Source organism: Myxocyprinus asiaticus, chromosome 7 (genome assembly GCF_019703515.2).
Source record: "Myxocyprinus asiaticus isolate MX2 ecotype Aquarium Trade chromosome 7, UBuf_Myxa_2, whole genome shotgun sequence".
NCBI lineage: Eukaryota > Metazoa > Chordata > Actinopteri > Cypriniformes > Catostomidae > Myxocyprinus > Myxocyprinus asiaticus.
Window position 1 is genome coordinate 31,579,601 of NC_059350.1, and position 26,847 is coordinate 31,606,447.

The 26,847-nt window shown below is 41.3% G+C and overlaps 1 protein-coding gene across 1 annotated transcript in view; it reads left to right on the top strand.

The window, feature by feature from the left end:
• Positions 1 to 26,847, top strand: part of LOC127443554 (lipopolysaccharide-responsive and beige-like anchor protein) — a 309,792-nt gene that overhangs the window by 217,882 nt on the left and 65,063 nt on the right. Inside the window, 1 exon segment of the mRNA XM_051702239.1 lies at positions 14,201 to 14,368. Coding sequence (XP_051558199.1) covers positions 14,201 to 14,368 — 168 coding nt within the window.

Consider the following 26,847-nt stretch of genomic DNA (forward strand, 5'->3'; position numbering starts at 1 on the left):
AATCATTCCAGAGACGTCATTCAGTGTGGCAATGTTAGAGGAGCAGGAGCGTATCACATATTTCTTTAATCAAGGACTGAAGACAGCTGAAATAACTTTGTGCCATTGAAGCACTGTATTGGAGCTTCTATCATTTTGGGGGAAAAATTTGATCTTTGAGGTCAGAAGCTTCATTCGTCTGAAAACCAGGTGACTACTTTGGAATCTGATTAAAAAGAAGCAAATTCCCAGGACAAGTTTGAACCCAATACAGTCATATAAGCATATTTCACTCCCATTTTAATAAATGTTACAGCCCATCCCACAAGCAGCAAATTTATTTTCCAATCTACATGTTAATAATCAGTTATTAATTTACTCTCAGACATTGTGTTTATTTTTTAACAGAACACAGTATCTTCTTAACTCGTATATGAAGCATTTGAGCCTTCACTTGATTATTACATATTTATTTATAAACACACATTTATTTAGTTAACGAAAGACGAAAACGACATAATAGCATTGATAACACATTTTATTGCTAGTTGTGCTTCATTTTTTGACCACCATATGGAAGTAAATTTAACCGTTTAATGAAGCTTTGAGTAACGAAACCAATTTCAATTTGTTTGTAATGAAAGCCCCATTGCTTCAGAAAGCTTAATTTTCCCATCATTACTCCATGGATACAGGATTATTACTGAGAGATGCAGGTCAGCAAACTTGTGAGTCACTGGATAATACTGAGATAAAATCCATTTCCTTGACCTACAGAGAAGCCCTGTTGCGATAGTCTCAAGATGAAGTTTACTGCCTGGTAAGGCAGTTCCCCCGCCCTCACTACCCTCGATGGCGGGGCGGCCAGGGGCTATACGGCGATTCCCCTGGTGGATAAGGCGCTCGCGGTGCACCGATGCCCACAGAGCGCCGCCACCTGGCACAGATGCCCAAAGCTCCCGTCCACGCCCTCTAGGTTCACGTCGTCCCTGACGGCCAAAGCCTACAGTGCTGCTGGACTAGCCGTCCCAGGCTGTTCCGAGGGTGGTCACAAGGAGCCATAAGTGCTGCGATGTCCCTAGACTCAGCATGGCCACGACATGGTGTGGCACCTCGAGCTCCGCCCCGCCGTGAGGTCCCACCTGCCGGTACGTCCGACAAGGTTGTCCCTTTGGTTCTCCTCACGCAGAGCTTGGATGCATGGCTTGCGCTTTCCATGTCAACCGCCAAGGCGGTCTGCCCTCTCGTTGTATGTCACAACTCGCCCGCCGTCTCCTCCTCTGGAGTCAGCAGCACCTCAAGTTGCTGCGAGCCACTCACATCCCGGGTGACCTCAACACTGCAGTGTACGCGCTGTCACGGCAGGTTACCCTCAGGGGAGAGTGGAGACTCCACCCACAGGTGGTCCAGCTGATTTGGAGTCGATTCGCGCAGGCACAGGTAGACCTGTTCGCCTCCCAAGAATCCTCCCACTGCCCGCTCTGGTACGCCCTGACCGAGGCACCTCTCGGCATAGACGCGCTGGCACACAGCTGGCCCCCTGTCTTGCGCAAATATGCGGTTCCCCCAGTGAGCCTACTTGCACAGACTCTGTGCAAGGTCAGGGAGGATGAGGAGCAAGTCGTCCTGGTAGCACCCTACTGGCCCACCCAGACATGGTTCTCGGACCTCACGCTCCTCACGACATCCCCCCCCGGCGAATTCCCCTGAGGAAGGACCTTCTTTCTCAGGGATGGGACACCATCTGGCACCCATGACCAGACCTCTGGAATCTCCATGTCTGGCCCCTGGATGGGAAGTGGAAGACCTAAGCGGTCTATCACCCGCATTGGTGGACACGATCACTCAGGCTAGGGCCCCCTCTACGAGGTGCCTGTATGCCTTTAAGTGGCGTCTGTTCGCATCTGTTCCCAACGGGAAGACCCCCAGAGATGCGCAGTCAGATCGGTGCTTTCCTTCCTGCAGGAGAGTTTGGAAGGGCGGCTGTCCCCTTCCACCTTGAAGGTGTATGTTGCTGCTATAGCAGCACACCACGACACAGTGGATGGTAAGTCCTTAGGAAAGCACAACCTGATCAACAGGTTCCTGAGAGGCGCCAGGAGGCTGAACCCCTCCAGACCGTGCCTCGTTCCCTCATGAGACCTCTCTGTAGTTCTTCAGGGTCTACAGAGAGCCCCCTTTGAGCCTTTGCAGTCAGCTGAGCTTAAGGCACTCTCCTTGAAGACCGCCCTCCTGACTGCGCTCACTTCCATCAAGAGGGTAGGAGACCTGCAAGCGTTCTCTGTCAGCGAAACGTGCCTGGAGTTTTCGGAGAGACTCGCTGCCGGCCCAGTACACGTGCTAACTAAGAGCCCTGTTCTGGGGTAGGTGCTCCGCATGTGGCGGTTCCCTGTAAGGTAACCCCATGCGATGTATATCTTCCGCTAATTCGTTTCCCTGTTGGCAAACTGCATCTTCCTTGGGCAGAGCCCCCTCTGCCACAGTCTCCATGTTTGTAGTAACTCCTCCCCTGTTGGGTAGGATCTACCATGAGACTTCTTCACATGACATACTTCCGACATAGTTCGGCAAGACCATGTGACGTATTTTTCCACTTAAATATCCCCCCACTCTCTGGGCGAGGTGTGGTCTCCGCGGTGTCTTCCCCTTGGGAGGGACACCCCCCGACTAGACCTGGTCGGCCCAGTTGGATATTCCCCCTTTTTTTAGGGAGTGGAAAAAAGAAGGGGAAAAGAGGCCACGACTGGGCTAGCCTGTCTCTATCTTTTGGGTAGTCGACTTGTCCCCAAATGGCCGTTCGACACTCATAACTATGTTGGGGGAGGTTACGTGTCGGCCTGGTGTGCTGGCTACGAGGCACACAGTTGTCTGCCCGTCACACACCGCCAGTTCACGTAACACAGTTCAGCCAGTTGCAGCATTTCGTATAGGGACCCCTAGCATCACTACATCGACACAATGTCGAGTGAGTGACAGATAGGGAACGTCATGGTTACTTGTGTAACTCTATTCCCTGATGGAGGGAATGAGACATTGTGTCCCTACTGCCACAACGCTGAACTACCCGCTAAAATGGCCGGACCTTGTCTCGGCTCCTCAGCATAAAACCTGAATGAGTGGTTGCATGCCAGCTCCTTTTATACCCGTATGTCCGGGGGAGTGGCATGCAAATACCACTCACCAATTTTCATTGGCCTTTTATCAAAGACCAGAGGTGTCTCGGGCTCCCAAGAGTGACCCCTAGTGTCACTACATTAACACAACATCTCGTTCCCTCCATCAGGGAACGGAGGTTACACAAGTAACCATGACGTTAGCAAGTATCACGCTTGTGTATTCATGCATGCAAGCCTGTGCGTATGTTCATGTATGTCAGTGTTTGTAGGAAATTTGTTGAGTGATCAAAAAGACTTTGACATGCACCAAAACCAGGACACATTGTTGTGGTACTGATCCAGATCTGCTTATGAATCACATTTTATACTGTAAAGATGGATGGTCACTTCTAAAATCCACTCTCATTACAGCTTGATATTTCTGTCATCTTACTTGTCCGACTGCAGCTGTTGCAACCTTATCTGATGTATGCAAATACAGGGAAGATCTGTGCACACTGTTGCAAGGTTGGCACAAGTTGCATATGGAGGCTTTCCAAACACAGAGCTCTCCAGACCTTTTTGACCCTGCTCTAACAGAGAGCTGTGTCCAGACCATGGCAGCAAGAAGTTGGATAAATTGCATACAGTACTGTGTTCTCTATATATTTAATTTGAAAATGCATCTTGTTTGATCTTTAAGATGCTCAGATATCGCAATACTTTAGTTTTGTTTAATAAACAGTTATTGCTTCAAAGCCAAAAGAAACACAAGACCAATGCAACAATTAAAAGTTAATGTATCAGGTATTTGTATTAGGTCCTGTAGCTACAGTAATTGGACTAGTCTGTGTAGTAATGTAATATGGCATTTCTGTAATAAACAGTAGAGTATTTTACAGCACAGGGTATATGTTATGGTGTTGGACTACATGAAGTTCTGGCTTTATTTACAGCTGGAACCGATAACTGAATCAATGTTAAATCAAGCTCACACTTTGCTGAAAGACAGGTGTCAGTTTAAGTTGAGTAAAAACATGCTCAAGATCTGACATACACCCATGAACACAGAGACCTGAAGATTGTCAGATTTATATGTTGACATCTTTTTGCACTTACTTAAGTGTGCTGGGATTCTTGGTGAGGCTATTATGTGTACCTGCTTTATGTAGAAACCGAAGGTCAACATAATATTCTAATGGTGAGATTACATGATCATATTCGAGCAGAGGTTTTTTACTGGCTTCTGATGTTTAAGTTCCCTCACAAGGTTTGTACACGTGTAGCAGTGGACATTATCTAAACTGAGAGGATGAGCCTGTGCTGTGTCTTATATCGAGCAATGTCACAAAACTCCTCAGTTTCCCACAGCCTGTCGACAGGCTGCTTGTCTCCATGAGAAGAGCACAAACGTCTGCAATGTCAGAGGTCATCAGTGTTTGCATTCTCTTCTCATCTCCTCATGCATTCTTTTCTGTTTAAATACATGTACATCTACAACCATGTCCTAATGCATCTCAGATCACATTGTTGCTGTCATCGCTAGTGCTGATGGGGCTACTGTTCCTCTGCTGTCAGTATAGAAAGCACTGTTGATGTTCACACAAACATGTTTTTGTGTCCGTCTGCGCTGTTTTTTTAATGTTTTTTTTTTAAATGTTTTTTTCTATGTAAACACATGCTAGATGAACGCTTTTGACTGTTGTGACATGTCTCGCTGTTTTCAGCATCTCACGTATAAACGCCAAATTTTAAAGACAATGTCAAGTTAAAAGAACTTAAACTTTTAAAAAAGTGTCTTGACACCTGCATTCTTTTCCATTCCTTGCGCTGCGTCTAGCTTGTTATAATGCACAACGCATTTGGTCTTAAACCCCATTCACACCGACAGCGACAAAGAAATTTCCTACGACATGAGTGACAGCGGCTGTTAGAATCGCGATGTAGGTATGTCCAGCGATTCAACAAAGCTGAGAAAAGTTTAACTTTATGCAAATGAGCAGCGATGACATGCGGAGACCACCAATGGGAGTGAAGAAATGGGAGCTCATGTAATTGTCTCGTGTGAGATACTGTAGTCTAGTGTAAGATGGAGGATATGTTAATATTACTGTGATTTCTGTGTTCTGCATAATTTGTCTCGTTCACATGCAGAGATAAAATTATGCATTTCAGAATTTGTCGGAATTCAGAGTAAATTTTATTCATGCATTTATAATCATTCATCTTGTTCACGATATGATGTATAATATGCATCTGCAGTTCACTCACTGAGGTGAGAGGTGTGCCCTAATGGTTAAAGTGCAAGTTAAATTTTAAGTTAAAATACTTTCTACTTTCTCTTTATGCTGTTTTACCCTCACATTTATAAGTGGAGATATTACTCCGAATCAGCCGTCTTTCTCACTCTGTGTTTTTTTCCTTTACCATTTCAGCCTCTGATAGTGGAATGGAGTCCATGTGTCTGCACAGTATCTGTTTGTGTTGTCATGAGCTGTTTATGACTCCTCCTCTGTAATATAATGGAGATCAAAGTAGAGCCTGAGAAATACTGTGATCCACTGCAGATTATATACTGTACTCACTTACTTTATAACACTCCAGAAAGTCTCTTCTTGTGTGAAAGACCAGCTCATTGGTGTGCATGTGTGCACAAATGTGTTTGTTGCCAGACAGCAAAAATGCTTTTGGATTTCCCTTTCACAGGCATTTACTCAAGCATGCCCTGTGAATAAATGGAGAAATTAATTTCCATCATGGATGAAACTCATTGGCCTCTCTCACTTACTCAGTCTTGCTCTCTCTCTCACCTTTGTCTGCAGTTTAACCAACCTCTGACAAGGACAACATGTTTAGGACATCCATCAGGGAAATCACTGACCCCAGATATCAACATTCACATCAATGGCAGAGCATCTTAATTTACTGCTCCTTAAGACAATTCTCTCCTGCTAAACTTCTGGGGATTCTCAGGGTCACCTTAAATGTACCTCAGCCGTAATAGACAGAGAATGATATACTCATGAATGAAAGTGACCTGGGCTTTTCTAAGGTTAAGGCATTCCACTGAAAACAGGAAAGGTCAGTATACTGCATATATTTATCTGTGTATTGACCTGTCCAGATGTCAGTGTTATGTAAATAAATACTTATTTGCTGATTATGCTGGCTTGAAAAAGATAAAAGGACATTCTGCTCAACACTTTAAGCAGATTAGGGTTTTTCCAAAATCCCTAAACAATGAACAAATTATGATGGAATGTTCAAACGGGCTAAGAATCTGTCTATCTGTCTGTCTTTCTATCCGTCCGTCCATCCATCCATCTATCCATTCATCCGTCTGTCCATCCATCCATCCATTCATCCGTCCGTCTGTCAATCCATCTATTCATCTGTCCATCCATCCATTCATCCATCTATCTACAGTATCTATCTACAGTACTGTACAAAAGTCTGAGGAACATTACTGTAGGTATTTCACAAAAACATTTGGCTTAATATGTTTTTGTTTTGTTTTTTATCTTTTGCTTTACTTTGTCAACAGGAAATATACATTTTATTTTCCCAAACATTCCTTTTGCAACTAGAATGGAATAGAAGTAGAACAAGGAGTCCTGCAACAGATGGCATGGCCCCCACAGAACCCTGATCTCAACATCATTGAGTCAGTCTGGGATAACAAGGAGAGGTAGTAATGTAATGTAGTAATTGAGAGAGCTTAAAAAACTGTTGCAAGTTCTCCAGGATGTGTAAAACTGTGTACCTAGGATGAATTGGTGCTGTTTTAAAGGCATAGTGTGGTCACACAAAATTTTTATTTTATTTATTTATTTATATTTTATTTTTAATGTTCACTGCACTTGGTATTAAGTTAATTGATAAATAAAAAAATATTCATGTCATTATTTATTTTTTTTAAAGATCCTCACTATACAGTACAGTACAATACATAACATTTTTGCATAGTACTGTACCTATCTACTTATCTAACTAGCTGGATGTTTGTCTTAATGTCTGTAAAACTTTCAAACCTCAAGCTTTTAAAACTTTCAGTCCTGCTGTGTCAAGCCAACATCAAAGTTTGTCTTGACAAACTTGACCTAGTTACTATATGTAGTTACTTTACCTAGTTACTGTATGTAGTTACAAACTTTGAGCTTACTCTCTATCTACATGAGAGCTTCCGGCTATGAATTATTATTCCACTTCCACATCACACAAGCAAATCCTTGTAAAATTTAAGTAGTAAAAATTTACCCTGTAATTAGTGGTAGTAGAGGAAGTCCCCCCCAATCCAAGAATCCATCTGGCTGAGATGCAGTGGAGAAAGAATTATTTGGATAGCTGCTCAATTGTGGCAGGGCCTCTCAAATGACTGTGATTCACTCTGAGTGTGAGTTGACGTGTGTGTGTGTGTGTGCGTGCACGTGCGCATGCCCCCTCACAACACCAGTAATGATTAGAATAGATGGCTGTGCTAATTAACTTCTACTCTGAGCTTCTCGAGTCTATAGAGAGTGACTGATCAGGCAATGATGTATTCTTATTCTGAGAGTGAGTGTGTTTGAGAGTGTGTGGTAATTTAAACACACTGGGAGGAGCAAGAGTTTATCCAAGTCCTCTTGAATGAACACTACATGAACAAGGCAACAAGTTTGCAACTTGTGATTTTGCACCTTTATGTAGAGGACAGGAAAAGGAGCAGGGGTGGGGCATTGCAAATCATATTTGAACTTGCCATGCCACACAGCTGAATGTGCTGGAGCACATGCACCAACTACCAGACCACGGTTCAGACTGTATTTTAACTTCAACTTTATCATTGTGGTTTTTCAAATTTTTATTGGTAGATGCAGTATGGAGAGAGCACAGAAATGTTGAGGAGTAGACGTGTTAACTGTGTGGCCACAGCTACGAATTAGCTTAATATTCCCTAACTACAGTTGACCTCTTGGTAAAGAGTACTAGGGTGAGATTGGTGAGTCTTGGGCACTAGGGTCTCAGTAACTAGTTTAAAATTAGATTCTGCTTGGTATCTAAGGTTAAATTTAAATACTTAATTATTAGCATACCACTACCTCAGCTTGTTAGAAAGGAATTGGCTTAATACTGCATTCATGTCCTGTCAGAATTACAAGATGATGCGATTCTACTCAAAGCGGTTTATGTCCGAGACTGAGAAATGATTTGCTTCTATGGCAATGCTCATAATGCCAAAAAAGGATGCTTGTGTGGCTTTGTTGTTGATAACAGCAAAAATTTTTTATCCCCACAATAAATATTTAATTCAGGTCTATGGGCTCTATTTTCATGACAGAGTTGGGCGCAGTGCTACTGGCAATGCAGCTTCTTACCCCATTTTTGTGAGAGTGCTGATTCTAAGTGCAATTTTCACGCCAGTGCAAGTGGCCGTGGGTGGGAGTGCTTGTACTATCTGTGACCGTATGCGTGCAAACTGTTATGTTATGTTAATGAAGTGGCGCAAATCGCAATTTGCTATTTTCCTAAGAAATAGTTAATTGCGCTAAGACAGCTGAGAACCATGTCTATTCGCCATGCAAAGTCTAAACTCAGTTCCTGCATTTGCAGTTTGGAGATTCCACCAGCAGATGATATCAAAGAGCTATTGATCACTTTTAAAGGGGTCATTTTTTTATTTTTTATAATTGTGTATGTAATTGTATCTTCCCTGAGGTCCACTGATAATGTTAGTAAAGTTTTTTTTGCACCAAAACATTCATAATGTAGTAATATGTGATCATTTTCAACCCTGTCTCAAGCCCTCTGTCCAGAAATTTAAACTTCAACGAAAATGGCCACTGTTATGATTGGCTAACATCGTGCTGCCCCTCGAATATAGCCATATTTGAAACTTAGTCGAAAGAGAATAAACAAGCTCCACAACATTATAAAACTACATTTTAGGGTTTACACAATGCACATCCAACACATTTCATCTGAGTATATTAAAATGTTCATCTCAAGCACAACAGCACCATAAATTATCAAACAGTCATGACATTTTAAATATTCATGAATTAAACTCCGTTTCCTTACGGTTTTGCGATTGGGTCCAAGTGTTTTTTAACTTCCCCATCCTTCAATAACATTTCCTTTGCAAAGCTTGAATTGTATTATGACTGGTTCACAAGCAACTCACACTGATATGAGCCGAAAAAACATACATAGTCCAAAGTACTGTGAACTAAATGCACACACATACAGTATCATCCTGCAGTGGGCACATCACCGGAAACGCATTAAAACGGTCAAAAATGTCCATCTAATGCATGTTTACATACACCAACAATTAAAAATAGTGCAGATGGGCACAAGAAGGCATCCAGGACGCGTTTGTGGTCAAAACAGCAAGCTTATGAAAGAGAAAGGGGTCTTGTTTTCAGAGGTGTAACTTGACACCATGTCTTTTAAAAGCGGCGCAAGATACTGTACATGACAACGGTCAAAGACATCTGTCTAGTGCATGTTTATATACAAAAATTATATATATATATATATATATAAAAGTCCAGATGGGTCCCCTTTGGTTTTCAAGAATAGTTAATAGGCCACATAGGCTTGTGTGTCCTGCTCTTTTTCCCAGTTTGTGAATGGAGCGCCAGTGGGCGGTGCCAAGGGTGTGATTATGTAAAGTAGGCACTGGTGTTGTTGCTGTAGAAGCAGTCATGAATTAATGGGCCCCTAGAGATGTAGGGAAATCGTGGAAGTAGAGAATGAGGTGTTTTTGCGGCTTGGTTTCAATAAATACTTTTATTGCATTGGGGATTACGTTTTGAGTTCTGAAATTTACAGTGTGTTTTTGACCTCTTATATCTCAAAGTATCAAGGAAAATTTGATTCCTCATGATATGACCCCTTTAATACTAGCCATGAATGCTGTCTTCATTTGTTAACTTGACAAATTTAAAGCTCGTTGTTACGAGTTCTACAAAGACGTGAATATTTTTACCAGTCGGAATCTTGTAATTATGGTAATTCCGACATGACAAGAACGCACCATTACTGAAATAGTAAATCTTTTTTGGCTACACATTGATTATATATGACCAAACAGAAATCATCAAATAGAGTAGTTAACAAGGAGCAGGGCTAGCAGTATACACCTTGTATACCATGAATCCATTGTGCAACAACCCGTGATGTATCCATGGTGCGATTTGAAAAATGATAACCCCAGTTTACTCTGCAAACTGTGTAACAGACAGGTACTTCCAGTAAGATGTCTTCATGGGCCCTAAAATGAAACCCGAACCCGCCCCGTACCCATGGCCGTGTGACCCTTCCTGAACGGTACTGTCAGATTTTAAGCCCAAACTAGACCCGAACCCAAAATCACTCACTCTCTTTATATTTTCTTTTACAAGCAATTACTGTTGCAATAGGCTGTATTTTTTTTGTCAGCATCGTAGGCAGCATTCGTAACAGTATAGTAACAGTAAACATATACAACTTTAACAAGTCACGGCGGAGCAGAAGGGCAAAAAAACATTCGCTTAACATTTATCAAGCGCCATAACTTTGCTGGGTGCAGAACATTCTGGAATCATGTGTAACAATGCAGCCTAAACTTCTTCAGAACATAGAAACTTTGTGACACCTGTGCTAAAAACTAATGAAAGTGTGACGAATCAAACAGAACGCAGGTGTTTCGAGATGCGTTTTTGAAACTTTGAAAAAAATGTGGCGGTCCTGCGTGAGACACTGAAGAAACAGCGAGATGCAGTGCAACGCTCAAAGACGTTGCTGGACGAACATCTTTGGAACATTGTCTCGCTGTAGAAAAATAGAAAAACAGAGCAGACGCACAAAAATACATGTTCGGTGTGTACTGTATTAAAAAAAATTTAATTGCTCTGTATATATGTACATCTTCCACAGATGCATGCTGTTTATCTGTGTCTGTCTGTGTGTGTGTGTCTGCCATCTCTCTGAGCAAAGACTGATCTCACAGTCAATGTGCATGATGACTGACACCATAATCTCTCTTAATCAGTAGAGCATAGTCCAGCTGCCAGTCAAATATTGCCGCCTGCCCATATGTTCACCATCTTCCTTAGCCCTTGACAGCACTATATTCACATGCAAAACAGTCAGATTGATTTGTTACTTGACATTTTAACATGGTCACAGACAGTTTACCTCTAAGTCCTTAAAATGCATTTAAAGGGCTGTTAAAGACAGGTAAATGGTCAATGAGAGCTATAAAAAGCTCATAGAGATCTCATCTCATTAAAAGACATGTTTGAAAGCATTATTAGTGTCTTGCAGTACTGCATGTACTCTAGGTTTTCTATGTGCCTGGAAATCTAGTGATAATTGTTAAAGAGCAAAAGTCTTCAAAGCTGTTTTGTTTCTCAGTGAGCTCGTCAGTTCGCACATAACGCTGGAATTCAAAGTTATAGGTTTTGGAAATGACATTCACATGGTTTTCAGAATACTCCCCCAGCCTAAAAGTCTTGGCTGTAATTTGGTTTCTCTAGAGAGCAAGAATAGAGCAGACCCAGACCTTCCCTATTTCACAGAACTCTTCTTACCATACCAACATTTTGTCAGTTTTGCCAAATGTGAGGTCAATTTTCCAGGTCAAAGTGCTCATAAACCAGAACCCACTGCTGTCATTTCTTTTCAGCAAAATTAAGATATGTGCCTAATAATAGACAAGTGCAGAGAAAATTGCATCCATTATTCCAACTATTTTTGAGAGATTTTTATTTTATGCCCTGCTCAAATCATGTTTTTTTTTTATTTTATTCTTTGTTGCATAGCATTTGCACAAGTTAAAAAAGAGTGACTGAAATAAAACAAAAGTATTTTTCTGATACAGCATTTGTGAATCCTCACCCCATATTTACCAGCACTTCAGCACACGCACACACACACACATTTCCATAATGCTGATGATTCCCAGTGGATTTTACTGGACATACTGGCTCGACTAATTGGTACATCAATAATGCTCTTCAGATATGAGCAGTCTTAATGAGCTGGATCTTACCCATTCTTGGGCCTTTTTTGTGTACATAGAGTATACATGAATTTAAATACCTTCACCAGTGATAATTTTTTTCCCCTTATTCTTAAATGGTCATATGTTCTAAAAGTGTGTTTCAAATAGGTAGATAAAATTGCAAAAGACAATCTTTATAGATGTAGACAGACGTAAAACATCTGTCTTCTATCATACCAGACATCTTAACCTGACATTTTATTTAAAAAAATAAATAAAAGCACATAAACATTTAGATCTCTTTCTGATCATAAATGCATTCCCTCTGTGTATAGTATTTTTTAAAAGGAATCCTCTGTTGTATGTACACATCTCCCCCTCCTCATAAGAGTATAAGAGGAACAGGTCCTCTTTGTAATAGAATTGTATTAGATAAATAGATAATAGATACATTTTAATAAATCTCCATGTCTCAATAAAGTTTTTGTATTGCTTTGCCCTACTAATAAAACATGAAGAAGATAAATGAAAGATCCATTCTTTGTCACCTGGTGAGTAGAGTATGTGCCCTGAATGTTGCTCCATGGCACTTATGTGTGTGGACTTCCCAATGCTTCAAAGTGGATGGAAAGTGAAGATATTAGGAGAGTGTGTTTGATTATTATCTCAATTCGCATAGCTATAAAGCTGCACAGGCAATGTAGTGTGTCAAAAATAGCAATGTAGCATTTTGTCACGCTACATTGCTGCTCGTTGGACAAAGTAGCATGTTACTGGAAAAGCCCTTCAGAAATGTTTTTACAAACCGCCAAGCTACTGTCACACTGAAAAATATAAAGTTTGTTTAGTTACTGCTTTTATTCTTTTCTCCCCAACACTGGACCTAGTTCAAATCAGGCTCATCACTTGTTCTTCTCCCTATCGCTTCCTTTCTACAATAATGTCAAAAAGCTGATCATTTTCTTTTAAAAATTTTCAGTAAAAGGACAGAGTATATTGATAAAGATACAGAGTGATTAGTAGTCAATAGCATCCTATCATGATAATGAAAAACAATTATTTCTCAGCTTTGTGTGAATCTTCACAGCACATACGCTGTTGATCTCATACAAGCTCTACTATATAAAGCATTTGAAAATCATTTCAGTTACTTTTCATTAAAAAAAAAAATCATTTCAGTTAAAAATTTTGTTTTATTAATTTATAATTGATCTAAATGCTTTGAGTTTTATCTTTGAACTTTTGCTAATCTTTATCTGTGATATCACTTATAAAGTTGTCAATGTACAAAAACTGATTCAGTTTGCAGCCAAGCTTGTTTTTGTAGAGCAGATGTCATGTTTCACAGCTTCTCTCATTGCCCTTCTGATTTAATGTTCTAATTAAGAAAGCTTGGAGTGCAAATTAAGCAAAATTAGCTGTCAACAAATTCACATTTAAATGAGTGATGCCAAAACCCTTCCAGTAAGCATTTAAATGATATAAATTGCTGTTTAAATGCAGGGCCTAATGTTTGTCTCAAAATTAATGTGACACAAGGCAGCAATGACAATCAAGGCTCTTCTCATACTCATTTGGGCTCGTTTAGAGGACTTTGTGCCCGCACAGCTTTGAGCAAATGAACACAATTGCTATTTTTTATGAGCAGGACCTCCTTTGGTGGCTAATGAAGAGAGAAACAGCTTGTGTTTCAGTGTTATGACAGTCTAAGAACAATCATAGCTCTGAAAAACAACGCTTTCAGACTCCCCACAGCACATAGAGATGAGACTAAACAAAAGAGCAAAGATATCTTGTTGTGCTTGTATAAGACGATATGCTTTGCTCCAGTGGTTCTGCTCTGGAAGCATTTGCTTGTAATCTGTGTATATTATGTCATATGTGACTGTTGAAAGCACATTTTGACAGATCCTGTTACACATGCTACTTAGTTGCATTCTCTGCTGAGCTTTTCATGAGTTTATGGACATATGAAAAAATTAAAAAATAACAAATCTATCAGTCTGTCTCATGTACCTTATTCGGTGCTGAGCTTATTTGCCAACTCAGTCTTGATTGTTTTATTCTGTCTAATGACTTCAAGATTATCATAAATCAGTTTTTTTTTTTTTTGAGTGTATTCTCTTGGTCTGATTGACATATGTCTACTGTCACACAGGCCCTGGAGAGTGAGTTTGTGTCGTGTCAGCTGCACCAGTGGATTGATCTGATATTCGGATACAAGCAGCAGGGACCTGAGGCCATCAGAGCTCTTAATGTCTTCTACTACCTGACCTATGAAGGAGCGGTCAACCTCAGCTCCATATCTGACCCCCTGCTCAGAGAGGTATGTCTCTTTCTTCCACACTATCATACTCACACAAACACTAGGGCTGGGCAGTTTAACCCTCCTATTGTCTTAAGAAACAGCACCCTCCTTTTGTCCTTTGTATGTAATGGTATTGAAAACCATTCAAAATACATCGATTCTTGATTAGTGTACAATGGCACAAAAGACCCCCCTTATCAGTTTTTTTTATTCTGGTCCCAAAGTGTACAATGATAGTGTCAAAAACCGGTAATTACCGTTTTTGACCGTTAAAATTTCCTAATGTCTGACAAATTCAAACATGGTTGGACACAATGTCTGGTAAAAATATTAACACGAAGCATCAGCAACCCCTTTTATTGATGCCACAAATGCACAGCGTGACACCATCCTAATGATTACAGCGCTTTGCTGACACGGAGGTTTAAACTTTCCTAAAGCGGAGTTCTAATTACGTGACCACAGCGGTTTTTATACTGTACACTGGCAAAAGCAGCCTGCGTTGAATGGCAAAGAAAAGCAACTTTTGACACAGAAAAACAAAAAGAAAAGGTTAGAGTGTGCAAATAAACAGACATTGGACAAAAGATAATTGGAAAAGAGTGTTATGAATATTAACCCCATTGAGCATTTGTGGGATCAGCTAGACTGTAAGGTGTGTGAGAAGTGCCCAACAAGATAGCCACATCTATAGCAAGTGCTACAGGAATTGTGGGGTGAAATGTCACCTGAGTATCTGGACAAACTGACAGCTAGAATGCCAAGGATCTGCAAAGCTGTCTTTGCTGCACTTGGAGGATTTTTTTGATGAGAACACTTTGAAGTAGTTTAATTTTTTTTTTTCAAATTGTAATAGTAATTTTTCACCTTAGTAATGTCCTGACTATACATTGTGATCAACTGAATCCCACATTGGTGAATAAAAGTACCAATTTCTTTCCATAAGAGCAAAATCTGTACATTATTCCAAACGTTTGGCTGCCAGTGTATATATATAAATGAAAACACTTCTTTCAGAAAATAACCAAAATGATGTAAACACTTCTTGCAGAAAATAAATATGAAATAATTATAAACCCTTCTTGCAAAAACATACATAATCCGAAATAATGCGGAGCGCATCTTTTGGCTTTCATAACATTATTTTGCGTGCTTTATTTGATGTCCAGATGTCGCACCTGTTTTAATAGCAAGCTCCTCTTCATTTTCTTGACTTGTTTGGGAGTCGTCCCATTCTGTGGAGATGTTTTCTCTTCAGGGTTTTCCCTGGGTCAAAAATGAAGTAGCATGAGTGATCCCGACCCGCTCTAGCTTTCCTGTAAATTTCGGGAAGCCTGCTGGACTCGCCCGCACTTGTGTGATCCAGAGAAAGTGCACACGACACTCACATGAAACACAGATGTGTGTGTCAGATAAGAAGCATATTATTCATATCGCACAGCCCTAGACATAACCTAACGATTTTTGTTATTTAAATATTTCTTTGTAAACTAAAGGACATATGGCAAATTTGGTTGAATTTTTTTGCTTTACATTTTTTAAAATTTTTTATTTTTATTTTGTGTCATTATTATATCACATTATTATGCATAATCCATAGAGTTACAGCGCAAAATAAACCCAGAAATGAAATGACCGGATTTTTCCAATTTGTCCAGCAAACTTTGTCATTTCCAGACACTTTGGCTGGCACCAAAATTTCTTAGCGGAAACTCTGTATTGAATATTAATGGGGTAAATTTTTTACAAATTATTTAATTTATTTATTTCAACTTGGAAAACATTGGCCGAGGATGTCTTGATTTATGTTTATTTTAATCATTATAGGCATTTTATAATATACTACATCAACTATATATCAACAATTTATGATTTATTCTGCTTGTAGAAAATCAACAGTGTACAGTTTAGAGATAAACTTTTAGTACAAGCCTATTTAACAAATTAATCTCTATTACCTTTTCCACCAGTCAAAATGGGTCCACTTTGCACATCCATTGCAACAAATCCATTCCTCCCCACTTATGTCAAACAATTTGCAGTGTAACAGGGGTTTATGAAGGTGCAGTAATAGTTATTTTTGCCATGTATTGTTTTAGGAGAAAATAACATCCAATAGATATTTTACCATTTGTGTGCCTTTAGCCCCATTGTACCCTATCATACAAAATCACGTCAGTAATCTTATTTACTAACATATTGCCTGTTTAAAACTGTAAAAAATACTGTGTTTGTGTATGTGTGGACATGTGCATGCCTGCACAAACCCCTTTGAGAGGAACGCATGCAATTTGTAGGAAAGATGCAGTGAAGCAGATGGGAAAAATAGAAAACAGTATTGGGCTAGGGTCTAAATTTGTGAAATTTTGAAATACTTTTAGGTCAAATTTGATTCATAGATGTGCAAAAAACGAAATAAAGCTGTATAACATCCAGAAAGTCCGAAGGTGAAAGGTCACAACTGATTCTTCCTATCCACCTTTTTCCTGACTTCTCTATGTACGGCACCATTACAGCGAGAGACTTCCTCTTGGATGCTTCGCACTTCCGCTTAGTTGTTGTTATCAGCTAGACAAACGTTACTGGTGATGGCGAGCAGCGGAGGCTCTGAACAAATTTGTGCTGTTAGAGGGTGTTATAACAACTACATGTGGCTTAAAAATCTACTGGAAAATGAAAGTTACACCGATAAGCCCCCCCCCCCCCCCAAAAGCTGCCAATGCCCGAAACATTTAGAGTCGAACCAGATATAATATGCAAAGGTTGCATTAACCTAATTCTCCATCACTTGCCTATTTTTTAAAACATTGACGGATAATTCCAAATGCTGTCCGTCATTTTGGCAGATAACAAAGATGAAAAACCAAGCTCCTCATTTTTTTTTTTTTACAATTTTTACAAGGTTCATATCTCATGTTGCGCTGTGAGTGTACATGACAGCGTTTTCTCAGCAGTCTGCATGAGATGGTGGCACTTGTTAATGCAAAAATAATGCAAAGGTACGTCCCTCAAATCTGAAGACTTTTAAATGGAGGCTATTATGACCATATGTGCTGTTTTTTTTTTAACCTTAAGCATCCATTCGGGATTTCTAGATTCCCTAAATGTCCTGAATTTGGCTGTTTTCATATTGAAGTGTTCAACAAGACACACGATGAAATTATCTCTGTCTCTCTCTCTGCGTGCTCTATGTCTGTCTCTCTCCATCTATCTCTCTTTCACACACACATACAGGGCGCATGAGGAGAGCAAAAGAGTGATGGAATCACTTTACCATGTAAATGTGTGTGATTGTCTACTTATCTATTTGTGGATTGCCGAAACCGAATGCGCAGCCTTTAGTGAGAAAGGGATTTACTTTAAGTAAACACCGACTGTTCCGCCGTTTTTTTACTGTTTTTAGTTATATTTTAGTGCTTGGTAATGGGAATAAGCTGCAAATCCTAAGTCTGTAGCATTATTTTGCTGCCTGTGAAAAAGGCAAATACGGGTCTGTGGAGGTGAGGGTGTGGTCGAGCACCCATCTGGGGAGAGAGAGAGCGGTAAGGACATCCACCTGAGATGAATTGTGACTAATTACCATCTCTATGTTCACAGTGAATATAGGGGGAGATAAAAAGACGGCTAGTTCACAGAGAGAGGAGAAAGATAGACAGACCAGAGTCTCGTGTCTGTCCCCTGAGAGAGAGAAAGAGCCTTGTGTTGTGTGAAGCTGAAAAGCGGACTGTTTATTTGAGTGATGCTGAAAAGCCGTCTTGTGTTTTGAGTGAAGCTGTACAGCGATTGTTGGTTATTTGTGAATAAAACAGACTCACATGAAATGTGGAAACTGCTTCCTCCTTTATCGGCCCATCCCGAACCTTTGTTACACTGGTGCCAAAACCTAGGATAAGGAGGAAGGTACGCTGCCGGAGGAAGTGTTTCAATCCCTCGCCAGCATCCACCAGGCGCAACACCAGGCCCTCATGGATCTGCGGGTGGAGCAGCAACAGCGCTTCGAGGCACTTCTTCGAGACCAAGAGGTGGACCGATGGGCATTGCGGAGTTTGGTACCCTGGGGGGGTGTGATGCTGGCGATGATGGGGGCGCAAGATGAGCCAGAGGCCTTTCTGGAGCTCTTCGAGCGCACAGCCCAAGCTCTGGAATGGCCGTGGGCGCAATGGGCAGTCCACCTCCTACCGCTGCTGACCGGTGAGGCCCAATCGCGGCCCAACAACTCCCAGTTGACAACCTCCTGAGGTACCCTGAGCTGAAGAAAGCCGTCATGCAGCAGGTCAGCCGCAGTCCTGAAGAGCATCGCTGGCGGTTCCGAACCCTGATACTGAGAGAAGTAGGCCGCCCGTTTGCCTTTGATCAACAGCTCCACGATGCCTGCCGGCGGTGGGTGCTGACCGAGGAGCCCAGAGTTCCCTGAAAACTGTGGAACAAGGTGTGCTCACACTCCTGTCTATCTCTCCCCAGGCTCTACCCATTCTTCCTCTCAGGTGGGGGAAGCTGCCGCCACAGGTGTGGGCATGAGGTTTGGCCTGTCTGTTGGAGTTGCAGGGAGCCGGGACACATCCGCGAACAGTTCCCGGTGATGGAGGTGGGGATGGTGATCCGGGTCCCCAACACTCCACAGGCCGCCCCCGATCGAGCCAGGATGTATAAAATACCCGTGAGTATTGGGGGGGGGGGAGATTCAGGTTGTAACCAAACCTTTATTCATCAATGCTTGGTTCAAAATGGGGCATTGGATTCAAATAATTGGGTGAAGGTGAGGTGTGTGCACGGGGATATTTAGGAGTGGTGGTGGTGTAGTGGACTAAAGCACTGAACAGGTACACAGAAGGTTGTTGGTTCAATCCCCACAGCCACCACCATTGTGTCCTTGAGAAAGGCACTTAACTCCAGGTTGCTCTAGGGAGATTGTCCCTGTAATAAGGGCACTGTAAGTCGCTTTGGATAAAAGCGTCTGCCAAATGCATAAATGTAAATTTACAATTATCCTGTAGTGACTGTCATTATTCTATTTCGGGGTCAAAAACATAACACTGAGGCAGTGGTTAGTTCCCGCCTCACCCATCCACTAATTTTGGGTACTAATTGGCCGGCTTTTCCCGAATTGTTAAAGGGTTGTGTGTGGATAGGTCCTGTAATACAGTGGGGGGTGTGCAATGCGCTGACGGGGGAGATGGCGCTGGGGCCGTCTACGTCAGATCTGCGTCAGGATGATGTGAGGGAGGGGGAAGCCTCGGCTTCCCCAGCCCTTAGGGGAATTCCCGCTGGGGATTTCCATCTGGAGCAGACGCGAGACGAGGCTCTTAAGCATGCGTTTGGCCAAGTGAAAGTAATTAATGGTCAACGCCTTCAGCCACACATTGCACTCACATATCTGTATTTCTCAATTATAAATGATAGTTGTATTGAGTGACGCTCAGACAAAAGAAGATACAACCCAGCTGTTAGTACCAAAGAGCCATCGGGAAATGTTGTTCCAGGCAGCTCATCATAGTCCGATGGCAGGTCACTTGGGACAGGGGAAAACAATAAGCCATCTCATGGCCCATTTCTATTGGACGGGCATTCGCGGGGATGTTAGCCGGTGGTGTGCTACATGCTGCGAATGTCAGCTGGTGAATCTGCCAGCCACTCCAAAAGGGCCATTGTGCCTTCTTCTGTTGATCGAGGTTCCCTTTGACAGAGTTGGCATGGACCTCGTCAGGCCATTAGAATGGTCAGCACACGGGCATCGCTTTGTGTTGGTTCTGGTGGACTATGCAACATGATAGCCAGAAGCAGTGCCTCTTCGCAACATCTCAGCACGTAGTGTTATGGAGACACTCTTCAGAATAATCTCCTGAGTAGGGATTCCGAAAGAAATCCTCACTGACCAGGGCACTAGTTTCATGTCACGTACACTACGCGAGCTGTATAAATTATTAGGTATTAAATCGATTCGGACAAGTGTGTACCATCCACAAACAAACGGCTTGGTCGAACGATTTAATAAGACCTTAAAAAATATGATTTGGAAGTTCGTGCATGAAGATGTTCGGAATTGGGATGTTTGCTCGAACTCCTGTTATTTACAGTATGAGAGGTCCCGCAAGCCTCCACGGGGTTTTCCCCATTTGAATTATTATATGGGCATTAGCCCCATGGCGTATTAGACATTATGAAGGAAAATTGGGAGGAGGGAACTTCACATAGCAAAAATGAAATTCAATAAGTTCTTGACCTGAGAGCAAAACTCCACACACTGGGGCATCTATCACAGGAGAATTTGCTACAGGCATAAGAACGTCAGTCCCGGCTGTATAACAGGGGAGCTTGGCTTCGGGAATTTGCACCGGGAGATAAAGTACTTGTATTACTGCCCACATCAAGCTCTACATTACTCGCAAAGTGGCAAAGGCCCTTTGAATTCACACGGTGAGTTGGGGAAGTCGATTATGAGGTAGTGCATACAGATAGGGGCGGGGCTCATCAAATTTACCACCTCAACCTACTAAAACCATGGAGCTCGGCCTGAAGGTGAGTCTAAAAGCCAATCAGTTCACCCTGGTCCCATGCGGAGACAACTTCTCGCCATCACAACGTACGGAAGTTGCCAGGTTGCAAAATAATTTCTCTGACGTGTTCTCGCCTCTCCCAGGCTGCATGAATCTCATAAAGCACCACATCGAGACAACCCCAGGAGTAGTGGTACGTAGTAGTCCCTACCGCTTACCCGAACACAAGAAACAAGTAGTACAGGAAGAATTAAAGGCCATGCTCGATATGGGCATAATAGAAGAATCCCACAGTGATTGGGCCAGCCCGGTGGTTCTGGTACCTAAGAGCGATGGCTCGGTCCGGTTCTGTATGGATTATAAAAAGGTCAATGTGGTGTCAAAATTTGATGCTTATCCAATGCCTCGTACTGATGAACTGCCCGATCGGTTGGGCTCGGCTAACTTTTATTTGACACTTAATGCCGATGTCCCATGAGAAAATGGCCTTCTCCACACCATTTGGATTACACCAATTTGGGACCCTTTCGTTCGGTTTGTTTGGGGCCCTGGCTACGTTTCAGCATCTTGTGGACCGAGTCCTCAGACCGCACGCTGCGTATGCCACTGCTTATTTGGATGATATCATTATTTACAGTAATGATTGGCAGCGGCATATGCATCATCTGAGGGCAGTTCTGAGGTCGCTGCGACGAGCGGGGCTCACAGCAAACCTGAAGAAGTGCACAATTGGACGGGTGTAGGTACGGTATCTGGGGTTCCACTTGGGTCACAAGCAGGTGCGATCTCAAATTGATAAAGCCGCAGTGATCACGATCTGCCTGAGACCCAAGACCAAAAAGGAGGTGAGACAGTTTCTGGGGCTGGCCGTTTACTATCGAAGGTTTGTGCCTAATTTTTCCGCTGACTGATCTCACTAAAAAGGGAGCCCCAGACCCGGTCCAGTGGACGGAGTCATGCCAACAAGCTTTCACGCAGGTAAAAGGATGGTTCCCCCGGCCTGAGTCAGGTGGTGGTGGGGGTATGTGGAGGTGAGGGAGTGGTCGAGCACCCATCTTGGGAGAGGGAGAGCGGTAAGGAAATCCACCTGAGATGAATTGTGACTAATTTCCATCTCTGTGTTCACAGTGAGAGTCGGGGGACATAAAAATATGGCCAGTTCTCAGAGAGGGGAGAGAGACAGACAGATCAGAGTCTTCGTGTCTGTCCCCTGAGAGAGGGAAAGAGCCTTGTGTTGTGTGAAGCTGAAAAGCGGACTGTTTATTTGAGTGACGCTGAAAAGCCATCTTGTGTTTTAAGTGAAGCTGTACAGCGATTGCTGGTTATTTGTGAATAAAACAGACTCACGTGAACTGTGGAATCTGGTTCCCGCTTCCTCCTTTATCTGCCCAACCCGAACCTTTGTTACAGGGCCAAAATTGACCTGTGAAGATAGTGAAGCAAACAATTTGTTTTAAATTGTTATTTCTCTTAAACAATTATATACAAAAATTAATTCTCATTTTATTTTGTTTGTTTTGATGGTCTTGACAAAGTCACAACATTTGGTTCCAGTACAAAAAACTATGAAGTATTTTTAACGTATTCTTTACCTGAACACAGGTAAAAAATGACCCATATATATTTATATTTTTCAGCCTTTTGTTGATATTTGATATATATTTTGATATTTTCAGACCTATGTAAGAACTGAAAGACCATAAAAATGTAGTTATGATTTTCATTTGTATGTTTGTATGTAATTTATATTTTATGTAGATGCCTAAAATGAAGTAATAAACAGAAATATTCACCTACATATATTTTACTATTTACTATAATTTACTTTAGAGAACATTTTTGAGTGATGACACAAATTAATTGTTAAATTAGAGCTTTGAATTGATTGAATTGATTCACAGAAATGAATCAAACTTACCAACTTGATCAGGGAAGAGGAAGAATTTGATGCTGAAATTTAAATCAGAGATGCTTTTAAAACTTTTAACTCAAAGCTCTCATTAGATTGAATTGTGAAAGCAGTCTATTGGCATTTAAAACATTGCATGTTGCTTAATGATATATTACCAGCAAAATCCTTGTGAATATATTGTGACTATTCGTTACATATACCCAAACCCTAACAAACATTCTCACATCTCACTCCGTTTACCTCATTTGCAACATAACACATTGAATACACTGGATACAGGAAAGCTCATTCTGATACATGTTTAAACTTCAACAGTCACTTGCAAAACATTTGTTTTGTTTGTACTGCGAGCTCTGGAAATGTACTACAGGCACTATTGTAATCTTTATGTTTCTTTCTCTGACACTCTCTCTCTCTCTCTCCCACACTAATTTATTATTCATCTTGTTCTCTCTGCGACCTGCCACACAGAAGCATAGCCCAGTTCAGACAGAGGGAAACACAGCTAGCTCACTAACTGACCCACTGACAGCAACAGATGTGCTAAACAGGCCCTGGTATGACTGTTTCACTTTTCTTTTCTTTTTTCAGCGCCTTACACCATGAACGTTGCATTTTTAAGAGAGTGTACTGTATCAGGTTAAAAATAGTTCAACTTTTAGAAAAGCTTTTCAAGACTCCAGTGCTCTGTTCCATTCAGTTGCGCTCTTTCTGGCTGTTTAAAGAGAGAATACACCCTGTATATACATCCTCTAATCTCTTAAGAGTGTTGAGCACTGTTGCATCCCTGGACTGAAAGTCACCATGTTCCACCGGAAGTGACTTCATAACCAGTCCCAAAATTAAAACTAGCCTTTTTTGACATGTTTGTGGATAGTTTTCAATCAATTTTGTGGATGAAAGTCAAACAATTATTGTTTTTTTATGATCAGTCATTGCTGTCATTTCGGATACTCGTATGCGTCCCTAAACAGGACACATTACATCCAGTGCTGGCATTAAGAAGATTTACCATTCAAGTCTATCTGCTTTTCATCATTGCAGATGAGCAGGATGTTGGTGTTAGTGAACCTGGCAGGGTGGTCTATAATCCATTATCCTTTTGTCTGGCAGGGACGAGGACATTGTGAGTATTTTTTTTTTTTTTTTTGCATCATTGTCTTGGATGAGAGCCGGACTGTGGGCCAGATAATTTCAAAGCCCTATTATACTGTACCATAGAGTATTTCATTGGACACAAATGAAAACAAGGCTGTCGGGGTACAGTTACAGAAGTGCAGTTAATTAAATATGTTAATGTATGTGGCATAATGTAAGGTCAGCCTGTCATTATCACAAAATAAACCCAGGTCTTGTATCATCCTGAAGAGGATTGTTTTGCAGTAATGACCAGCTGACTGTACATTATGCCTTTCAGTGTCCTAAACATGACTACTTACCAAATAAATATACATTGGCAAGAAAAGGTATGTGAACCTTTGGAATTAGCTGGTTTTCTGCATTAATTGGTCAAAAAATTTGATCTCATCTTCATCAAAGTCATAAGTATAGACAAACACAGTGTGCTTAAGTTAACAACACACTAACAATTATAATCTTTCATGTCTTTATTGATCACATCCCATTAAACATTCACAGTGCTGTGGAAAAAGTAAGTGAACCCTTGGATTTAATAACTGGTCGATCCTCAACCAAGCGCTTCCGATAGCTGTGGATTAGACCTGCACAATGTTCAGAAGGAATTTTGGGCCATTCTTCCTTACATAACTGCTTCAGCTCAGCCATGTTCTTAGGATGTCTGGTGTGAACGGCTCTCTTGAGGTCATTCCACATAATCTCTATTGGGTTAAGATCTGGTCTCTGACTGGGCCACTCCAAAAGGTGGATTTTCTTTTTTTGAAGCCATTCTGCAGTGGATTTACTTCGATGTTTAGGGTCATTGTCTTGCTGCATCACCTTCTACTTCTACACATAGCCACCCTGACATTATCATGTAGGATATCTTTATAAACATAGGAATTCATTTTACCCTCGCTAATGGCAAGTGGTCCTGGCCCCAAAGGAGCAAAGCAGCCACCAATCATGGTGCTCCTTCCACTGTACTTCACCGTTGGGATTATATTTTCATGTTGGTATGTGGTGACCTTTTTATGCCATACGTAGTGCTGCGTGTTCTTCCCAAACAATTCAACCGTAGTTTCATCAGTCCACAAAACATTTTCCCAGTTGCGTTGTGGAGTGTCAAGGTGGTCTTTGGAAAAATTCACACATGCAGCAATACTTTTGTTGGAAAGCAGCAGCTTCATTCGTGGTGTACTGCCATGGACACCATGCCTGTTTAATGTTTTCTGTATAGTAGACTCATGAACAGAGATGCTAACCAGTTCCAATGATTCATTCCAAGTCTTTAACTGTCACTCTAGGGTTCTTATTTAACTCATTAAGCTTTCTGCTTTGTGCCCTTTGAGTCATCTTTGTTGGACGGCCACTTCTAGGAAGAGTAGCCACAGTACTAAATCATCTCCATTTATAGAAAATTTGTCTAACTGTGGACAGATGAATATCAAAGCTCTTCTAGATAACTTTGTAATCCTTTCCAGCTTTTCGCAAAGCAACAATTCTTGATTGTAAGTCTTCTGAGATTTCTTTTTTGCGATGCATGGTCCACATCAGCAGATGCTTCTTGTGAATAGCAAACTGTTTGTGTGTTTTTTATAAGTCTCAGTAACTCTAACCCACACCTTCAATCTCGTTTCATTAATTGGATTTCAAGTTTACCAACTCCTAACTCTAATTAGCTATTGTTGACATCATTAGCCTAGGGGTTCACATACTTTTTACAAACTACACTGTGAATGTTTGAGTTATGTATTCAGTATGTAGATGAACACTACAATAATTTGTGTGTTATTAGTTAAAACAGATTGTGTTTGTTTACTGTTAAAACTTAGATGAAGTTTAAACCAGATTTTAGGACAAATTTATACAGAAATGCAGGTAATTCCAAAGGGTTCACATACTTTTTATTACCACTGTATGTACATGAAGTATTGATTTGAGTTTAAAGTATTTTATTATGTAAGAAGAAAGAGATCAGAGTCAACTGTCAAATATACAGTTTATACAGTCATAATAAAACAAAATGTGATTGCAGAATGCCGTAATTTTCCAATCCAAATCAAGTATTCCAGAGAGCCATGTAATAAGTTGTACTGTTCTGTACCTGGGTGTATTATTCAGCCGGCAAAACACTGAAGATACATTTTTGCACAAGTTTTCACAAGACATATTTTCAGTGACTGTACTTCCCCCACACCCTTTTTTGCTACAAATTAAAAATGGCATCTATGCTGTGGATGTCACATAGTCAATTGTCATTTTATTGAAGCAGTTGTGTGGGTATGAATGTAGTGAATGTGAGCACTGGAGCAGTAGTTGGTGTCGTAATGGCTCCAGTTTTCCTGCCCTTCATGCTCAGTGACTGAGGCCCCAGCTTCTGATTAATGACTCTTCTCACCTTATTCCCATCTAGTTGTTCTTGCTATCCCTTTATAGCTCCTTCCTTCACTGCATGCTTCCTTTCTTTTATCTGTTCATCCCTCTCCATCTATCCACTAGCCATCCAATCTATCCATCTTTTATTCCTTTCCTCCCTCTTTGCCCTTGTCCCTCCATCTGTCTCTTCATCCCTTTATATCTTCATCCTTCTATCTGATGCAGATTCATTGCCTATCTGCCCCAGTCATCTCTCTAGTTCAGCCCATTACCCTGCAAGAGTAAGGATTCCTTACGCGTGACTGCTACTCCACCATCCACTGGCCATTAGGAGATGAATAAATTCACACATCTGTGCTGGCAATCACACGGTAGTAAACACGCTTGGGGGCGGAAACTTTTAAAAGAACATACAGTAATTCACAAGAAAAGAAAAAGAGAAGAACAGAGTGTGAGATAGTATGTACTGGATATCAGAACAGCAGTTGTGAATTTGTGAGCCACAAAGCCCCTTAATGGCGTGCATGCAAGTTTTATGTTCCCTACTATTCTTCCTCTTTCCTGCAAGAAAATCCATCTTAACCTGGTGGTTGTGT